The sequence below is a fragment of the Lycorma delicatula genome, chromosome 5 (assembly GCF_047948215.1).
Source record: "Lycorma delicatula isolate Av1 chromosome 5, ASM4794821v1, whole genome shotgun sequence".
NCBI lineage: Eukaryota > Metazoa > Arthropoda > Insecta > Hemiptera > Fulgoridae > Lycorma > Lycorma delicatula.
The window spans coordinates 4,074,564-4,094,277 of record NC_134459.1 but is presented as its reverse complement, the minus strand read 5'-3'; the positions used below and the strand labels follow the sequence as shown (position 1 = coordinate 4,094,277).

The 19,714-nt window shown below is 33.9% G+C and overlaps 1 protein-coding gene across 6 annotated transcripts in view; it reads left to right on the top strand.

The window, feature by feature from the left end:
• The window catches only part of uex (metal transporter uex), a 275,296-nt gene that overhangs the window by 51,724 nt on the left and 203,858 nt on the right, over positions 1 to 19,714 (top strand). For all 6 annotated transcript variants that reach the window (XM_075365555.1, XM_075365556.1, XM_075365559.1 and 3 more), the window contains exon 2: positions 7,442 to 7,784. In XM_075365555.1, the coding sequence (XP_075221670.1) occupies positions 7,442 to 7,784 (343 nt within the window). The remainder of the gene's footprint in view (positions 1 to 7,441; positions 7,785 to 19,714) is intronic.

The window sequence follows — 19,714 nt, the reverse complement described above, 5'->3', positions numbered from 1 at the left end:
CACACAAATATATATATATATATATATATATTATATTATATTATATTATATTTAGACATTTTACGTCTTTAAATTCTTTCGAAAGCTATAACAAATTATGTTGATTCTTTCTGTTGTGTGTCCGTTGTTTTTTGTCACTAATTATTTGATAGATTTTCTTAAAATGGATCGGCACAAAGATTAGTTACAAATAAATTAGGATCGTCATTCTTTATCTAAAGTTTAATAACAGCAGTAAACGATATAGGATAATGGTATTTTATAATTTTAATTTATTTGAATTTATTAAATTTTATTATTTAGATAAATAATTAGTTAAGGTTGTGTGGTAGATAGATAATATAAGATTTATCATTGTTAGGAGAAGTCCTATTTAAATGTTGGCAAAGTTCGATATTCATCATCACCGACTTTTTAAACCTTTTTTCATTTATGTTAAAATTGAACTGTAGTCCGTTTGTCGGTTGTGTATTCCTTATTTATAAATTAGTGAATATAATGTGACATATTTAGTAAAGAACTAGCTGCAGGGCGTGCCCAAGGCACGCCTCCTCAGCTAGACCCTCCGGGCGGGTTTTTTTATTTTTTGAGTATTTTTAAAATCTTTTTTAATATATTTTTTTATTTTCTACGTTTTAGTCTTCATAAGTTTATACTTTACAGCTTCGCTTGCGCACAGGTTTCAGCGTATTTAGCGAAAGGTCGGATCGGTACGTTTTACGGTGGACGAGTGTAATCAAAACATCGGGCTAAACGATTTAATTTACGGATAACTAAGATCCGGTCGATCAAAAGTGTACCTGGTGCGTTAAACCGTTAGCGTTCGACCTGCTGATTCACGCACCGTTTGAATCGTGAAAATCGGACGAGCGATCGCCGAGATATACGGTGGCACTTCTCCGCACCCCCTCATCATTTACCGAACGGCGCCCCGGGGGCGCTTGAAAATATTATCGGTCGACGGAGATCACTGGGAACGGGTCGAGTGACGACGAGGTGGGTCGAAAAAATTTTTCAGAGCGCTAGGACCGACCGTTTTCGAGATATTTGCGATTTTCATCTGAAAATTCGGATCCGGTTAAAAGGTACTAAATTTTCCCAAACCTCCGATCTATGTATCGATGTATATTTCGCATATATATGGATATATATATGTATATCGATATACGATAATATAACAAGTATACACTCGACCAACACGAGACATGTACCAACGAATCGGGAATTTCCGATAGCGATCTGTATATACGGTGCTAAGTTAAGGGGGACGCATGCATAGACACACACACACACACAGAAATGCCCTTTCGTAGGATAGGTTGTGGCGTGTGTTGATTTCAGCGGTTCATTATTGATATGCGTTATGTATGCTATCCGGTGATAATAAAAAGTTTACATAAGTCTAACCTAACTTTGTAAGGCGTTATTTTCTTTATCCAATTATAGTTGAAATAGCTTAAGCTTAAAGGTTATAAACCTTTTTAATCGTATTACTCGAGTAAAAAAACCGTCCTACATTTTCACTCGTTACTACGTTTATTTTGTTGAGCCGTTATTCTCCATTTGTATACTTCTTCGAATAACTAACCGCTTCGGTGTAATACCTCAGTTAGGCGTATAAAAACTTTGCCGATGCGTATTTTGTAATAAATAAAAGATATTGTTGGTTGACGATTAAATGTTAATTTTAATAAGTTATGATCGTTACACGTTAACATTTAAACGTAATTTTTACACTACGTTGTTGAAAAGATATTGTTAAGAGCTCTAAATTTAGTCTGAACAGTGCATTAATAATGAATTACTAATATAAAATATCAGCTGATAAAATAGGCTAGCCGAATATACAAATTTATATAATTTTACGTAGGAGTAAGAAGAACAAGACAGTTTATGTATTTATAAATCAATTAGAAGAAAAAGAGAACGCGTCGTAACAATACTTTTATAACGTTTGGTCTTATCGAAGCCGATTTCGTTTATAAGTTATGAAATCGCTTATCGGTTGTTATAATGAAAAATTCTGCTGATCCACTCAAAACAACGTATTCGTGTTCTGGAACCGAAATAAACTAAATTTTTAATTTTTCTATTTAAAAACTTGTATGTTATTTGCTTAAACCTACGTATTGCGGTAGTAAAACGGTTTAAGAGCTGTTGCTGACGATTTCAAACAAGTTTTATTTTATATATACTCGTGTATTTTATGAAAAAAAAAATCGTTTCGTAAATTTGGAAACAGTTTTATTTTTGATTCGGTTACCTTTATCGATTTAGTTTTCAGTAGCTTCGTAATTAAAATGCCTTAGACCTCTCACACGATTAGATAGATATTTATTTTCAAAGCGACATACGGAAGGTAGTTGAAATGCACAGTCGTCTACGACCCGCACGAAAAGAGACAGTCCGGTGAAACAGATTCGGCATTTTTACATTTTTTTTAATGTATACATGACTTTTGTACGTTTTATATTAACTACAAAAACTTACATTTATTTTTCCACGTACGCGTAATTACAATTTTCCAGCTACACATTTTTCCCGATTGCGCACCGGTTTCTCATTCCATCGGTAAAGAATGACTGTATTCTTTCCTCCATCTACGAACCGACTGCATCCTTCAGTACATCACCCGTGTAAAATGAATACTCTTGATATTTCTCTTTAATCGTATAAAGAATTGAAAATCTGCGAGTACGGATATTTCTACTTCATAAGAGTGTCTGCGATTGTACGCGATGCGTGTGGCCGAGCGTTATCGTTTTGCAGGATTATCGGCTCTGCGGCTCGTCGAACAAGAGACGCACTTCGCTTAAGATGTTTTAACGTCGTCTCTATGTATCGCTCAGAATCTACAGTCGACCCAGGTTCCAGGTAGTCGGTCACGTATACGCATTCGGTATCCCGGCACATTTAGAATACTTTTTTTAGAGGTTTGTTTTTTAAATTCGTTATACGGTATTCATTCATCGCTCTATTGTTTTTTCTTTGATGTAATGATGAGCCTTAAAGGAAGTCATCTCCGTCATTGCAAGGTTTCAGAAGCTGTTCGCAACGTTTCTTTGGTGGTCGTTTGTTCATAACTGTGAATTTGCGTGGTACCCGCTGTAATATATTTTGCGGCAGCCTAGTTTTGCGATAACGCGCGTCCTTTCGATATGCCTCTCCGAGTGGTGATTCGTTGTCGAGTGATGCGACATATTCGTAATTTTCCAATTTGCAGTTAATAAATTCTAAATCGTTAAGGAATAAATGAACAACTGTTCTATTATTGTTTGAATCGTAATCGTAACGATTGAAATTGCATTTAATGATTTCATTTTCCGTGTTGAATACTAAATTGATGGTTTATGTACTTGGTGTAGTCATTATTCAACTAAATTCACCGCTTTCGTATAACCTACTGCGGTGTTAGTATTTAACTAAAATTACAGTTAATACGGGTCGATCGATCCGGCTAGAACTGCCATTCATGCTACCCTGTTTTACACCCTTAGTGATTTTAGACAGAGGGAACGAGAGCGCTCTCTTTAATTTACTTTTTACCCCTCTTATTTCTTTCTTTAAGTCGAACTTATTCCTCTTTGGACTATTCAAATATGTTTCAGACGAATTAGAAAAATTGTCTTCCCCGATGTAGTTAGTCAATATGAGTTTTTAGTCTGATTATATTTCTATTTTCAGTAGACAATATTTAGGCAGGAATGTTGTTTCAACTAATTTTTTTTTATCGTTAACACTATCGTACATGTATTATGATCTAATTCTACAAATATTTGTTACGTTTTTGTTAAACAGTAATGCAAGTCGGTTGATAAAATTTTTTTTTTAACAATATTTCCAGCGTGAAAATTGTAGGCATTCGTAAATTTTGCGGTAACGTAATCGTACTTTGTATTTTATGAGAGATTGTAAGCTCTACCTTATAACTGCATCTGTTGTTCATCCACCGATCCGAAAAGGAATTTCTCTAGAAGTAATACTTCAAATAGATCCCGAGAAGAACGTACAGGCTGAATGAACATCAATGTTTAAGACCTTACGGAACTCTCTACCGGTTCTCGAACGGCTCTTTTATTTCTGAACAAAGACAACTTTTTGAAGGATACATTTAAGTTGTCCAGCGATCGGTAATATGCCGCCCCCATCCGGGCAATAATATCCATATCTCCTGAGAGATTGCGATCCTGGTGTCATACATCAGCAGGGTCAGACCTATATCACTAACGGGAACGGCGGACCAAAGATAAAGAAAAAGAGATAGTCGATAAGAAAGATTCGATCGCGACTCCACCTGGACGAAAGCTTAAGGTCCCGTCTAGGAAGCAAGCCCTCGTCTCTTCTCGTAGTCTCAGTAGATTTCAGCATTATTGCCTGAATCGTCGGGCAGCTTAAATGTATTCTTCAAAAAATTGTTTTTCCACCGGAAATAAAAAGAACCGTTTCAGAACGAATTCAGGCTTCTCGAAGGATCTTGCTATCCTTCAAAAACCCTGAGTCTTTCTGAGGGAACGATCTCTCTCGCCTTGGAATCGTGTAGTCTGTATAAGTTTCTCGCTAAACTGTATACCGTTCAGCTCGAGGGTAAAAATGAAACCGCAAAAGAATCGTCGCAATGATTTCGATGAAAGTAGATGACCGTGACAGTGACCTTTCTACTGAAGCTATTTGAGATTCTTATCCCGGCTGGCGGTACCAATTTCGTTTTCACAGTTATTATTCGCGTATTTTTTATATTCATGTCCCTAATATTTGTAGGCTATAATTTTATTTTGATCTTTCGTAACAGTTACTTCCCTTCATACAAAACTGTTTTCTTATTAAATCACTATTTTTCTTAATTTACAGTTAAGATAGTTTCCTCTTTATTTAGTTTGTACTTTGATTTGGAACTTTTATTATTGAAGTTTTTGGAGATAGTCTTATCGAATTCGCAGGTCGGGCTACTAGTTTGTGTAGTATGTTTAAGTACGACTGTACGATAATTTTTACGTGTGTAGAGGCCAATTTTATATATCCTATAGTAGCGTGTTATTTTATTTTGTTACACATATATATTTTGTATCGACTTAAATATAGTTTATTTTTATTTGATGTGTAAAGTTATATTTCTCTGAACTCTCGTAATAATTTCTTAAAAATTAGTTTATGTTGACAAATTTCCCTACCGTTTTCAAGTTCTGTTTTTGCCATCGGTTAATGGCCGATCGTCAATAATGTACTATTATTCCTACCTGACGGTAAAAGAAAATTTTGATTCTCAATATTGACGTTGCGTAATATATATCGGTCTAAATGTTACGGAAATAGTTTAACACTTTTATTTTGGAGATTGTCGTTTTACATAAAACTGAGGTGCTTCCACTGCTACTCTTGCTTAAAAACATTTCAACCTGACATATTAAAACTTACTTATTTTAATTTTCGATTAGGCTTACGTGCACTATAAAACAACGATTGTTATTCTATTTGATCAAAGGTTTATATATATTTTAATTCGTTTATGAATATTAGTTTTGTTTTTTAATAAATCGGGGTACTTTGAAAATTAGTTTTTTCACAGCGCTTAAAATTATTATATTCAAAATTTGTACGTGTTGAAAGCAACTTTAAAAATACAGGGTTAACATATAATGAAATTATTTATTAAATAGACTTTTTTTTTTTGTCTTCAGTCATTTGACTGGTTTGATGCAGCTCTCCAAGATTCCCTATCTAGTGCTAGTCGTTTCATTTCAGTATACCCTCTACTTCCTACATCCCCAACAATTTGTTTTACATACTCCAAACGTGGCCTGCCTACACAATTTTTCCCTTCTACCTGTCCTTCCAATATTAAAGCGACTATTCCAGGATGCCTTAGTATGTGGCCTATAAGTCTGCCTCTTCTTTTAACTATATTTTTCCAAATGCTTCTTTCTTCATCTATTTGTCGCAATACCTCTTCATTTGTCACTTTATCCACCCATCTGATTTTTAACATTCTCCTATAGCACCGCATTTCAAAAGCTTCTAATCTTTTCTTCTCATATACTCCGATCGTCCAAGTTTCACTTCCATATAAAGCGACGCTCCAAACATACACTTTCAAAAATCTTTTCCTGACATTTAAATTAATTTTTGATGTAAACAAATTATATTTCTTACTGAAGGCTCGTTTAGCTTGTGCTATTCGGCATTTTATATCGTTCCTGCTTCGTCCATCTTTAGTAATTCTACTTCCCAAATAACAAAATTCTTCTGCCTCCATAATCTTTTCTCCTCCTATTTTCACATTCAGCGGTCCATCTTTGTTATTTCTACTACATTTCATTACTTTTGTTTTGTTCTTGTTTATTTTCACGCGATAGTTCTTGCGTAGGACTTCATCTATGCCGTTCATTGTTTCTTCTAAATCCTTTTTACTCTCGGCTAGAATTACTATATCATCGGCAAATCTTAGCATCTTTATCTTTTCACCTTGTACTGTTACTCCGAATCTAAATTGTTCTTTAACATCATTAACTGCTAGTTCCATGTAAAGATTAAAAAGTAACGGAGATAGGGAACATCCTTGTCGGACTCCCTTTCTTATTACGGCTTCTTTCTTATGTTCTTCAATTGTTATTGTTGCTGTTTGATTCCTGTACATGTTAGCAATATTAAATAGACAGATATGCTGAATTCAATCCCGTTTTAACGGATTATTTTCAATAGCTGCAATTAGCTATTTTGATTTATAACACTTTTTGTTGTTTGAATAATAATTGCAATCCAACTAATAAAAATTTTACTTTTATACGATCGAAGTTTCTCTTTTATCTAAGGTAAATGTATAACAAAATCTAAAACATCATTAAAATTTGCCCTCTTAAAATTTCGCTCGTGTTGATATTTTTTAGTATTAGACGACTAAGTGATTATTTTATCTGATCAGAGGGCGACAACTATTATGCTAGGGTCTTAAGAGTAATACAGTTATTTTTACTGCGTGTATACGATTAAACTGGTTTTATATCGTTACTGCTGGGGTCCATCCGGTCTCAATCCTCTTAAGAAATCGGGATATATTATCTGATCGGAAGCATCGCATTACTAAGCAAGAATTTTGCATCGGCCGTGTTATATTTTTGCCAAGATAATTATTCCCGAACGATAAAAAAATTGTTTGATTAAAACCTTTTTATCAGTAGATTAAGATTATTCACATTTTTATATCTGCTTAGTTTTGCAAGTTAGTGAATATTTTTTTTTGTGTTATCTGTTTAATTTAAAAAATGCTTATGTACAATGTACAGTAGATTACCGATTATTATTTTAAAATTTGATCGTTGACTTATGTCTTGTGTAAAATGTAATATTTTGATTAGCTGTAAAGAATATATGTTTAGTAAATATTACTTAGTTTTCTTTCTAAATTTCACTTTTTCGTTTTCGGTTAGCTTTAAGATATTTGTTTCAGTGGAACGAGACGGCGTGTGGAACGAGAAGGTGAAACTTGGAATACTAAAGTTCATCAAAATGTGACACAATATGAAGGTGCTGATGTCGCGTATAATACTGAGCCTCATAAAGATGGAATTAATAAAACTCCTCTGCCGAATTTAGTTATTTACGGATACCGATTAGAAGATTCTGATAAGGAAGCCAGATTTATTCAGGGTACACCGCAGTTACGTGTCGGGTCTTCTGGTGTATTAAGATTGTTTGGTAGAGGATGGACTGGAAATACTTATTTTACACTTACATCGAAAAAAGGGGAAAAAGGACAGCATTGTGAAGTGCCTATTGATGATAAATTCAAGGTAATTTGCTAATTGTTTTATATGACATTTTTTGTTTAGAATTATTTTAATTAAAAAAGCTTATGATTTTGTTTAAAAATTTGTCTAACCTTTTGTGTTTAATTCTGCTGTTGGTTTGTATATAAGTAATACGAAAGTGGTGGTACTTCCACAACGACCAATAGGATTGCAGCGTTTTGTGACGCAGTTGGCCATTTGAAAATCCCCTTTTTCCTTGCGTGAATTTGCCTTTTCCTGTAGGGTGTCATCCTAATTATGTTTTTTTAATTTCAGATATTAATTCCCAATATTTCAAAAGTTAGTAGCACTAAAATATCAATTGTTACTCTGCTAGGTCGTGACGTCAGCGGAAGAACTAAATTAATGAATAATATTTAAAGTGTAAAAAGTAACTTTCGAACTGAGTCAACGGTTATTTCGGGATACTGGTGGTGCTTTAGCTCGCGTGGTCACACCGGTTCCCAGATCGAGTGCGAAACTTTTTCTGTATAAGTTGTGAAACTACAGTAGTTTAGTTAGTACCACCTGCCACATGTGAATTAAAAACAGTATTTATGCTTCACTACGAACTATTAAATAATTGACTTATTGTACAATGACTTACCTTATTTAATTCATATGTGTCTGTGTAAATGAAATATAGATGTACCTCGAGGATGATCCTGGTCGTTGTGGCCACTGCACTAGGAAGCATCGTCTGCACGCTTGAGCTTCTCGTCGTGCCTTGTGCACCAGGGGGCAGTGCTTGCCCGCGTGTCTGCCTTAACGGAGAAGCGAGGTTGTCGATAGTACATGTTTGGCGTGTGATTGAACAGCTTAAGAACCGACTAACCTTGCATCAGATCGTCAGTTTTATCCGCGTGAGTGCCACTGAAATCCACCGCGACATTTTTACTTGCGCTAAAACTACAGCCAATAAGATTACCAAAAGTCCGTTTCATTTGTTTACACGCACCCTACTCGGTTGAAGAGTAAACGCCTGCACATCCGGTCGACCTCTATCAAGTTTTGATAGGAAACGCGTACATGTAAGCAGCGTCAGAAAGTCGTTTACGTTTTAAGTCGAAGTGCCGCATCCAATTTAATGAAATAAACTAAAAAGCCTGAAACCGCAATAGATATTTATCTCGTGTGGGTATAAAGTAAAAAAACTAAAAAGCCTCAAAACACTGAATGACTAAATTGGCTGTTTAATATGTGTCAAACCTTCCTCACCATTTGCAATATAATTTGACAGTGGTGCATCCTGCATCAGAATATATTACAAGCTTAGAAGCCTTTCCATCAGAAGTGTCAATAACTATTATTTTAAACTATCACAATAATAATCTTACACCATTACTAACCTTTTGCAAACATCCAAAAATCTCAATACGTTGATCTTATCAGGGAAAGGTATGTCATAATTTATACGTATTTCAAATGTTTTGTGCAGGGAATTGACATGGCGTTGCAAGCAAGCGTACGCAGAGTGAGCTAGCTCACTGTGTTACATCGTCTATCACTCGACCGTTTGCACAGGAAATACACGTATCTGGTTCAACATAATAAATCGGTTTTGTGTGAGTTGCCTTTCTATACCGCCCACGGAGGTAGCAACCATGGCGCATTGAGATTTGTTTAGCGAGAGAAATCTCCTGCTTTATAGACCAGAAGGTCTATAATACTTGACCGCTTTCTATTTTTTTAAATTCTTTTCTTTCACTTTACAAATAATTATAGTCTCGATTGAATGCTGTGTGCCTTTACATTTTCCTTCAAACCAAAATAAACCAGTTTCATGTTATAAAACTTAGCATGTCTTAAATCTACATCGCTAAACCGATTTACATAAGTAGATTGTAAGTAAACTTCAAACGTTTCGTCCTTTTCTTTATTGTTCAAAACTATTACCAATGAAGCTTTGTACTTGGTGAACATCCTTCATGTGAACACCCATACAATGTACTCGTGAAAACACTGAAGTTATAATAATCTTTTTAACTAACAATTAACTGCAGTTAAGATGTTAAAGACGTTGACGAAAGTGATCAGATCCCTCTTGATACGTGCCAACCGGTTGATACTACTCAGCAGAATGACTAGAAGCTTCTATATTAATATTATTTCTACATTACCCCCAGCACATCCACTTGTAATAAGCGTCTATGAACATACCACACCTTTTATTTTGAGCGTGTTTGAACATGTTTATTACCTACTCATCCGGTTACGGTTTAACATTATCTTCCAGGTGCATCCGGTTGATCTTGAACATTTTTATCAACCACTTTTAAGAAACGCCCGCACACATCCGGTCGAATATAACCTATTTCTTATCAACTGGAAACGACACATTTGGTAGCAGTTTGCACAGAATAATATGGTTTTATAATCGTCTAATAGATTATTTATTTTAAAGAAAAATATAAATGTGTTAGTTTCCGCACTACCCATGAGGTATATAAGAAGGCGTTTTGAAATTTTTTAACGACTGAATCTTTCCTGGAGGCATACCATAACAATCCAATTAATCTTTTACAAAAATAATTTTACATCTTCAGTGATACCGTTCTTTCAAATCGTAGTATGTTAGCTTCATCGGATGATGTCTTACGATTTTCAGTTATCTTCTGTTAACTTATTTGTATATCTTTTTGGTAAATAGAGTCAAAGGATTCTTCCGCATCAGTGTAGTACACAATGGCACAAACGAGAAATTTATCGTACTGTGTAAATACCGCTCTCACATCCAACAATATATAGTCGATAACGACACGAAGATCGTTTTACTTCTTACGTGGTAGTTTCTTGAGAAAACAATCTTCGTCGTTGAAAGCATTAATGAATGATATGGCGTCTGTCGTACCAGTCGTCGTAGTCTCACTCAAATGAGTGTTTGTGATTCTTTCGACATAAATATTTATACCGAACTCCTTTGAAACTTCGTAAAATACCTGGTAAAGTTCGTTTTTACTGATAAATACATGCGTATGGAGTCGCATAGCAATTCACATTGTTTTCAGACACCATTACATCTTCGATAATCAATACCCACGAACACAAGTATTCCGGTAACCCGCGACCACAATAGTCGACCTTTTTGCACTCAAATGCGACATTCAATAGAGATAACACAATGGGTGACAAGCATCATGAAACAGGGTTTGCATAGGCGCGAGCAATCTACCTCAATTCGGTAAAAGGTTTTTTGGTTACCATTATATTTCAAATTGGATAATTTTTTGAACAAAAGCAACACGTCCCTGTAATTTTTCAATGCACGATTTGTCTTGTCGTTTATATCGTTGAGTTTTTGTAACTTTTTCCAAAAATATACAGATATTGCACTCGCTTTCCGCAATCCAATCGATTGTTCCCAATAACTCTGCTTCGATGACTTGTGTTTGTTTGATATGGTGTTCACAACAATACGGTATCGGGTACAGTATTGATCATCTCGATTATCGAATTCGGAAGAATATGTTAGAATATCTTTCTGATGGGTCAGATTTCTGGTCGATTAGACACCATCCATGTGAACTCTTCCATCTCTTCACTTCAAATGACGGTTTACTACTTTACGATTTTTATAATATCTTACCTTCTCCAATATCAACACACCTTATTCCCTTTCACACAATGCTAGTGGGACAGACCCCCCTCATCAACGTGGATGTTTGTAGACTGCTTACTAGTCGTAAACATCTGTATTTAGTCGATCGTATTACGCAGAGGTGAGCGCATACATAGTGGACCTCGTTTGAATCTTTATTATTACGTAGATACGCGTACGAATACTAGGCATGTCGTGGAATGCAGCCATAAGCTCTTGGACGTCATGCGTTACTCCTTCCGTGTTTGGTGAGAAAATGGTAGTATTTATAAATTATCCCCTGCTACTACCAATATATGTACGATACAAACTATCTACATTATCGATATTTAAACTATCGAGATAGTCTTGCAATCTACTGTGAATTTCATTCTAGGTGGCATTCTAATTGAAAATTACTCTAACCGTATTGAAACGATCAACATCCACATTTGAATTTATAGCGTGTGGAAACGCTGCAGTCACAAGTTTCATCAGAACGCAGCGTCCTTACACGATGACACTAAAAATATATAACCAACCACATCGGTACGGATATATATATTCATCTTTAAAACTGATTACAAACATCAGATTCCTTTTACTTTTAATCGGTTACGCTTCCAGACCACTCAGGAGCTAGTAACCCTGGCGCGTTGAGATTTTCTTTTTTAAACGAGTGAAATTCTTCTCAAGAGGCGTAGTATAATACAGTCGAGTACATTTTCATTTATTTTTTGGTGTTTTTTTTCTATTTTAAATATTTTTCGAGGAAGAATAGACTCAAACGAAAATTAATGAAACCTAATAAGGGTATATTTTAGCTGAAATTACGGAATGGTCAATATTTTAAACACTATAAAAGGAATTAAGTCTTTTATAAGACTTAATTCCTTTTATAGGAAATGTAAGTAGTAAGAATGTAAATGTATCATAAATTGTTTGTTATCAATTATAGGAGACGCGTGTGATGGCGTATGACAATGACAATATGTTTTGTTATCAGTTTGTGCGTGCATACTTTAGGATACAATTGAATTTATATCACTGCAAATAAATTTTACTTCTACAACAATTAGATATGCGTATTAAAAATTAAAATAAATTGTATTATCTTGTTTTCAACCACTGCAGGAGATCACATAATTTTTAAGACGTTACGCATGCTTTAACTGATATGAACGTTCTACATGCGTATTCCATCATTGTTTTTTAAATTATATTACAAATTGTGATGAAAGTGATTGACATATTTAAATAATTTGTATACTAAACGTTTTTAAGTACAATTTTATTATTTATAAAATAAATTTTCAATAAGATTTAAATAATTTAAATAGTAAATTTATTTATAAACTAATTTTTTAACAAAATATATTAAATAATTTACATAGTAAAATTTTACTCTAATAAAATTTTATTTTTTATACGCTAGATTGTTAACAAAATGTATTAAATAAATTACATACAGTTTTTATTAAACTAAGTTTTTAAAAATAGTCGATCATTGAGTCCGTCTACAGAGGTTCTAGGTCTTGCGGGTTACAGTTTTTATCGTCATCGGTGTTTCGTTTTTTAGCCATGTAGTAATGTCCATATGGTAAAGTGTCCGTTTTGTTTGACAGAGTGCTTCTGATACCATACGCATCTGTATAAGTGATAATCCGATTCCAAAGACACTTTATAAAGTTCTTGTTTAAGATCGTTTGCAACGGATACCCTTTTCTTTTTTCATTTCTTTAGCTGTTTAGCCGCCGGAACCGCAGTAAGGTATTACTTCAGAAGATGAATGAGGATGATATGTATAAATGTAAATGAAGTATAGTCTTGTACAGTCTCAAGTCGACCACTCCTGAAATGCGGGGTTAATTGAAACCCAACTACCAAAGAACACCGGTGTCCACGATCTAGTATTCAAATTCGTATAAAAGTAATTTTTACCAAGCCTTTACTAGGATTTGAACCTTAGAACTCTCGTACATAATGAGCGTATCATGTTCAAAACGGAAAACCAATGTAGTTCGGACGATTGAGCGATATTTCTGGTTTTTTTTTCAAATTAATCCATCCGACATCGGGTGTAGATCTATCAACCCTTGACTTTGCTATCGCCTACTATAGTTTTTGTTCGTCAGTCACAAGTTGAAAGTCAATTCCTTTTCCTACGTTTTCTAATGATTAGCCTTAAGGTGCGTTGTTTATCGCACCGGTGAACCGGTGTGTTCGCGCGAGCTAAAGTACCAGTATCCCGAAAAACCGGGCGACCCGGTTCGAGACTTGCGGTTATTTTTTTAACGCTTAAAAAAATATTTATTTATTAAATTATACTGTTGACGTGTGACGTCACAACCAAGCAGACAGCTACAACAGATAATCTTCCGGTGCTACCGATTTTAAAAATATTCGAATTATTTTTTAATCGTAAAAAATTAATTAAGTCGGCAACACCGAGCAAAAAGGTGATTTTCATGATGGCCGACTGCGTCACGTGACCAAAACGCTGTAATCTTATTGGTCATTAACGCAGTACCACCGCTTTTATACTACTTAGTTAATTATCTATGTTTACGACTGCGTACAATTGAATAATTTTTGTTTCTGCGGACTTTAATTATCGTGTTACTTATCCACGTTATTATCGAAGTCGTCTCTGCAGCAAAAGTATGTTGTACGAATTATGTTATTCGTACAGCGTGTCGGGAAAAGTTGAATTTCATATAAATAATAAAACCTTTTATTTTTTGCGTTTTTGTCGAAGATTTCAATTTATTTGAAACAAAGCTGTAGCAATTACGGGTAAAAAGTACACTATTTTCACTTGTTTTTATAGTCGTGCAATTTTAACATTAATAATGCACATTATATAAATACTTAGAGGTAGTATAGTTAAGAACCACGTTTTAATTTGTCCTTCTAATTGTTTATAAAGTTTTTTATACGGTGTGTTCAGTGTTGCGGTCGCTTAAAAAAATCGCCATATGTAATTTTTTTTTGTCATTTAATTGTATATTTTATCAGTTGTTTTTAAATACTTACATTATTCGATCGTTTTAATTTACCTACAAGAAAGGGAAAGGATTGTCAAGGAATGAATTTTCATTAAAACGAATCATCACTCCCACGGTTTGGAAATCGTACAGGCTCTTGAAATAAGCGAGAAGTATAGCGTTATCATTATATTGTTTAAGCGATGCGAGGTGACTTTATTTCTTTCTAATAGAAAAACCGTTGAGATTGACAACGGTTTTAATGGATTTTTTTCTAACCGTAACCATTTTTCCAGCCATCGTTTATTGCGATTGTGAATTTAATTTATGCACGTCCTTCGATGTTTCATCGCATAAAAAGACCTATCTTCCGAAAACTGAAGTAACTTTTTGTAAACGGCTGTAAATTTTGAATAAAAGCTGCTGAAAAAGATAAAAATTGTACTATCGGTTTTTTATACGTAAATTAAAGTTGTCAAGGATAATTCAGAAAAGAACAACGATTCAGGTTTTTATTTTATCCATACTTACAATATAACTCGACGAGGTATTTCTTTCGTGATGATTACTTTAGGTTTCTGACCGATAGTGGCGAATATGTTCACGTTTAAACATTACAAGTGTAATTACATCACTGCAATATCATCTGTTCGCGGTGATCTTTCGGACGTTATTACCCCTTTATTTGCACTTTTCTGATGATTTTGCCGTTGTACTTATTACGGCATAAGTGATATTAATTAATACGCATAAAAAACTAACGAGTTATAAAATAATGATTTTAATTATGAATTGTGTTTAAAACGTGAGTTATTTAATATAGAATTAAGTTATGTCCCAAATGTCGGCTTTGCTAATTTATTTTGTCGTAAAACTGAAAAGTCGTGCTTCATGTTAATACTTAATTACTATGTCGATTACATTATTTTTTATTTTTCCTTTTTTCACGTAATTCGTAATTTGTAGCTTCGTTATTCACGTCGTTGGTGAATAATTGTTTTGAAAACTGGAATTTAAAACGTTGTGAGACGTTTTTCATTAAACGTATTAAACAGAAACGGTTTTGGATAGAGAAGTAAAAAATTAATATTTCTGTCCGTTATTTGACTAAACAATTTTTCTTTGATATTAAGTCGTTCCTTAGTTTTCTTTATTTAGAAATTTTCAGCGTAGGCTCTTTTATAAAGAAAATGTTTACTTGAAATTAAATTTGTCCGTATGTGTATATAAATATATGTATGTGTGTATGACAAAACCCTGTGTCTTAACAATTTCCAAGAATTAAATAGAAGTTTAAGTCCTGTCAATATAAAGTATAAAATAAAACTTTTTAATATTATACAGGAAAAAAATTGAATTTCATGCGGCGCGATTTTTAAATTTACATTAATAATAGGCGAATAAATTATTACTTAATTCGATACTAATTTACAATACTAGAATTAACAATAAATAAAAACAATTAATATTTTATCGAGTTGAACGTAAAGTGGAGGACATGAAAACAGACACAAAATTACTAAACCGATTTTCTGCCATAACTCGGCTATTTGTTAACCGATTTTAACAAATAAAATGTAATTTTGTTCAAAATAAAAGGCTTAATGTTTTAGCAAATCACATCAATTTCGATAAAACTAATATTTACGGATATATAACGGATTGAAAAATAAACATGGCCGTCATTTTGTAATTTTCGAAGGTATTTAATTCCAGATTTTTTTCTAATTTTAACGCTTTATCACCAAGACGTTTACCAAATATTAACGGGATTCGTCTATCCGAACATGAGATATAAGGTTTTATATAAAAATAACAAAATGGCGGACAGTGGGAGAACGAAGGAGAAATTGCCGTTTTTCCTAAGGATATTTTTTGTTTAGTCTTACAAGTAGAAACCGAAAAAGTATAGCCAGCCATTTTAGGAACATTCTGTATATATACCATCCCTGATTAAAATAACTTTTACTGGAAAAATGGCCGATAGCTGGAACCGTATTAAAAACCTGAATTTGGAAAAGACGATGACAGAAGTAGATAGATATTAGGGGGTTAGAATAGTGTATTTTTTTCTATACGTTTCATCCAGGCGTAAATATTAGGTGGATTAAAAAACAGTACTTTTTTATTCGTTTTTTTAGTTATTTGAAAACACATTTCAGGAATGAAATTGTATTTATATGTTATCCTATCGTGATTAGGTCAAAATAATTTATTTTTCTCGTTATTGTGAAGCAGATTCTTGAAAGATATAGGCATATATATAACTTTTTAACGGTTATTCTTTAATACCGATTACTAAAATGAAGTAAATAAAATTTGTGCTGTAGAGTTTTACTAATTCGACACATATCGTACCACAGAAGTGCCGGATTACCGAAAACTCATTAGCTGGATTACTGTAAAACTATACAATGCGAATCAAACTCGTCAAAATTACAATAGGCCACTTTATTTTTCCCAAAACATGTTGACAGTAAACTAAGCTTAAAGCGTACAGTTTTTTTTATAGAAACAGAAAATATTTGAATTATATAGTTCAACATTTAACTCTTGAAAACAAAGAGTTGTTACAAACAGTAACCCTATTTACGTACAGGAGGTATCCTGTATTTGTTACGACTTAAGAAATGTCTTTTGCTTTTTCGTGTGAAAAGATAATTTTATAGCCGTCTCGTATAGTCGTTACAAAGTTAGAAGTTCACAAGCTGTAGCACCATTTTCTATCGCCCGCTTAATCGATGTTGCAATACTCTCAGTGGCGCTGGAACGGCCGATTGTGCGAGTAGGTTCAGGGTCGGTATTTTGGACCTCCGCTTCGTTTTCTGCAACGTCTGCGATGATTTGATGTTTTGTCTCGAATTGACTTTTTCGTCTACTATCAATCGCACATCCAATTTTAACGACCCGTCTTGTTCCGGTTTTTTCTTTCACGAAACATCGTCTTCGGTTTTTTAATACGCCTCCAGCAGCGGAAGAGCGGGTCATAATCTTCCATGTGAACAAATGAGGGGGTTTTCACCCCGTTGTTCCGCGCTAAGTTAAAAATATTTTTTAGATCTGTATCTTTTAAAGATCTGACAACGATAAAATATTATAGAAGAGCCTTTTTCTGCGGTTTGTTTACACAGCCTGAATAACGTTTTGGTCCATCGGCTGCAAAAAACGGTTCTTATCGGGAGGCAGGAGCGTTAAACGGATAGAATCGTCTTTATTTTTCAACTCGTTTTCATCAGGATGAGAAGGGAAATTATTTGTAATCAGTGTCACCCTATGCTTGCATTAAAATCGTCGTTCTTCATAGTTTGTCGATAAAAAGAACCGCTTTCTCCTTGAGTATTTTCTCTGAAATAGAGCGTGTAAACTTTAAAAACTCTCCCGTTTTTAAAGGTTTTCTGTTAGACAAACTATCATCGGTCAGACAGAATACATTGGTTTTTATAAACGATTTAATTTTGTCAGTTTTCTTTCTAATGTCATGGCTTGTTGACGTCCTACGCCATATTCATCTGAAAGATCGACTATTTTTTCGCCAGCCTTAATTTTTTTTTACATTTTATTATTTTTTTTAAATAACGTTTACTTTTTACCTGTACTGACGACATCTTGACACGATTACAACTCGCAGTGAAACAAAATACAAAATGAAGTAAAGAATAGCGCAATTATTTCGTTTAATAACGCCAAATAAAAAAATAACGATTATTTATTCCGCTCTACTGAACTCGAACGACATCCTAATCGTACTGCTCTAAGGCGCGCGCGCGCGGGCTCACACAGAGAGAGAGAGAGAGAGTGAGAGAGACATTGACAGTCTATTGTTTTGATTGTTTTGGAGGATAATACACGTTGTGACATGAACCTCCCACTATTACACCAGTCATTTATAAGATTTGCAGGCGGCCAGGCAAATTACCGGACTAGTGTAAGACCGGATTATAGTGGCTCGAATGTAACCGTGATGTAAAATGTATTTGCACGTATTTCTACGATTACATGTAGTATTTCATCCTGTTGAATTTACGATTAACAAACTTTAACTTTTACTTTCGAACGTAAATAAAATTAGCGTTATATAAAATGTTTTTAAAAATAGTAGTAAATGTCGCGCGACGTAGATATAAAGAATTTGACGCGGCTAAGAAGTTTTCGAAAGGTATTGTGTACAAAAATTTTATACGTAGATAAAATCAGTACGGAATGCGTACTAACGACTTCATATTTATTTAAACAAGTCTAGTTCTAATAGCCGATCGGTAGTTTTTGTAATTTAGTTCTCGTTAGGTTGACGGTAACTTTTGTCGTGAACTTATGCTAATAAGTGATTAGATACTAATCGGTTTATGAAATTTAATTAGCGTACAGAAAACAACAGCGATCACTGAAAAGTTTTTGTTAACAGTTTGACAAATTTTTATTTTACTAGGTTTTGCAGATTTTTATCACGATAAAATAATCAGGAATAATACTGCTCTTTTTTATAATATTTATCTATAGTAACTGATCATTCTTTGATGTAAATTTAACAATGTATTTTTATTATGTGTTTTATCCTTTATAGTTAATTTTAACAACTTTTTTTCATACGAAAGGAGTCATTCAAGTATTATTTATTAAAATTTTTAGTATTTGATATATTAAAATATACTTACCGGAATGCGGTTTAAAGTAAACGATATTATAGATTTTGGGTTTTCACAGCTATAAATTTTAAAATATTCGTGCGAGAGAAATTGTCCTGACTATTTTTATAGAAAGTTTCATTTTTTTAACGTCTATCGTACTGAATTTTTTTTTTTTGGTTAGCTGGCATTTCTTCCACCACCACCCCATTCGGTCGCCCTAGAGTACTGTGTTAGCGGATGGTTACGTCTGGAAACCTCCCGCCATATTCTTTTCCCTACGAGCGTCTTCTGCTATCTCTTATATAGATTATAGAAGGCAGAGACGGTCTGTAGGATCGGTCTGCTGTCTCCTATACGCGTCCAGATACGCTCAAAAGTAAGAATTCCGAGAAGAAAATCGTATCGGTGTAATATAATAATTTATGCGGTAATCGAAAAAAAATTTATTTCTCATTATAATACTAAATTTACTTTAATTTTTTTATTATCTTACGTAAAGCGATTAAAAAAACAGACTGAGAGTAAACGTTTACGTGTTATTTAATTCTAACGCGTTCTATACTTACTGTTTGGCCGGGAGAAATTAATTTTTTATACGATGACCCTAAAAAGGAGTACCTGAAAATAAAATTTCTAACCGAGTGTTTTTGGGTAGCCTAACTCCGAGTGCCTCGCGAATTCAAAACGTCCCATTAATAAATTCTTCAGTGCGATAATCGCAAAAATTGTGGAATACCTTAAGGC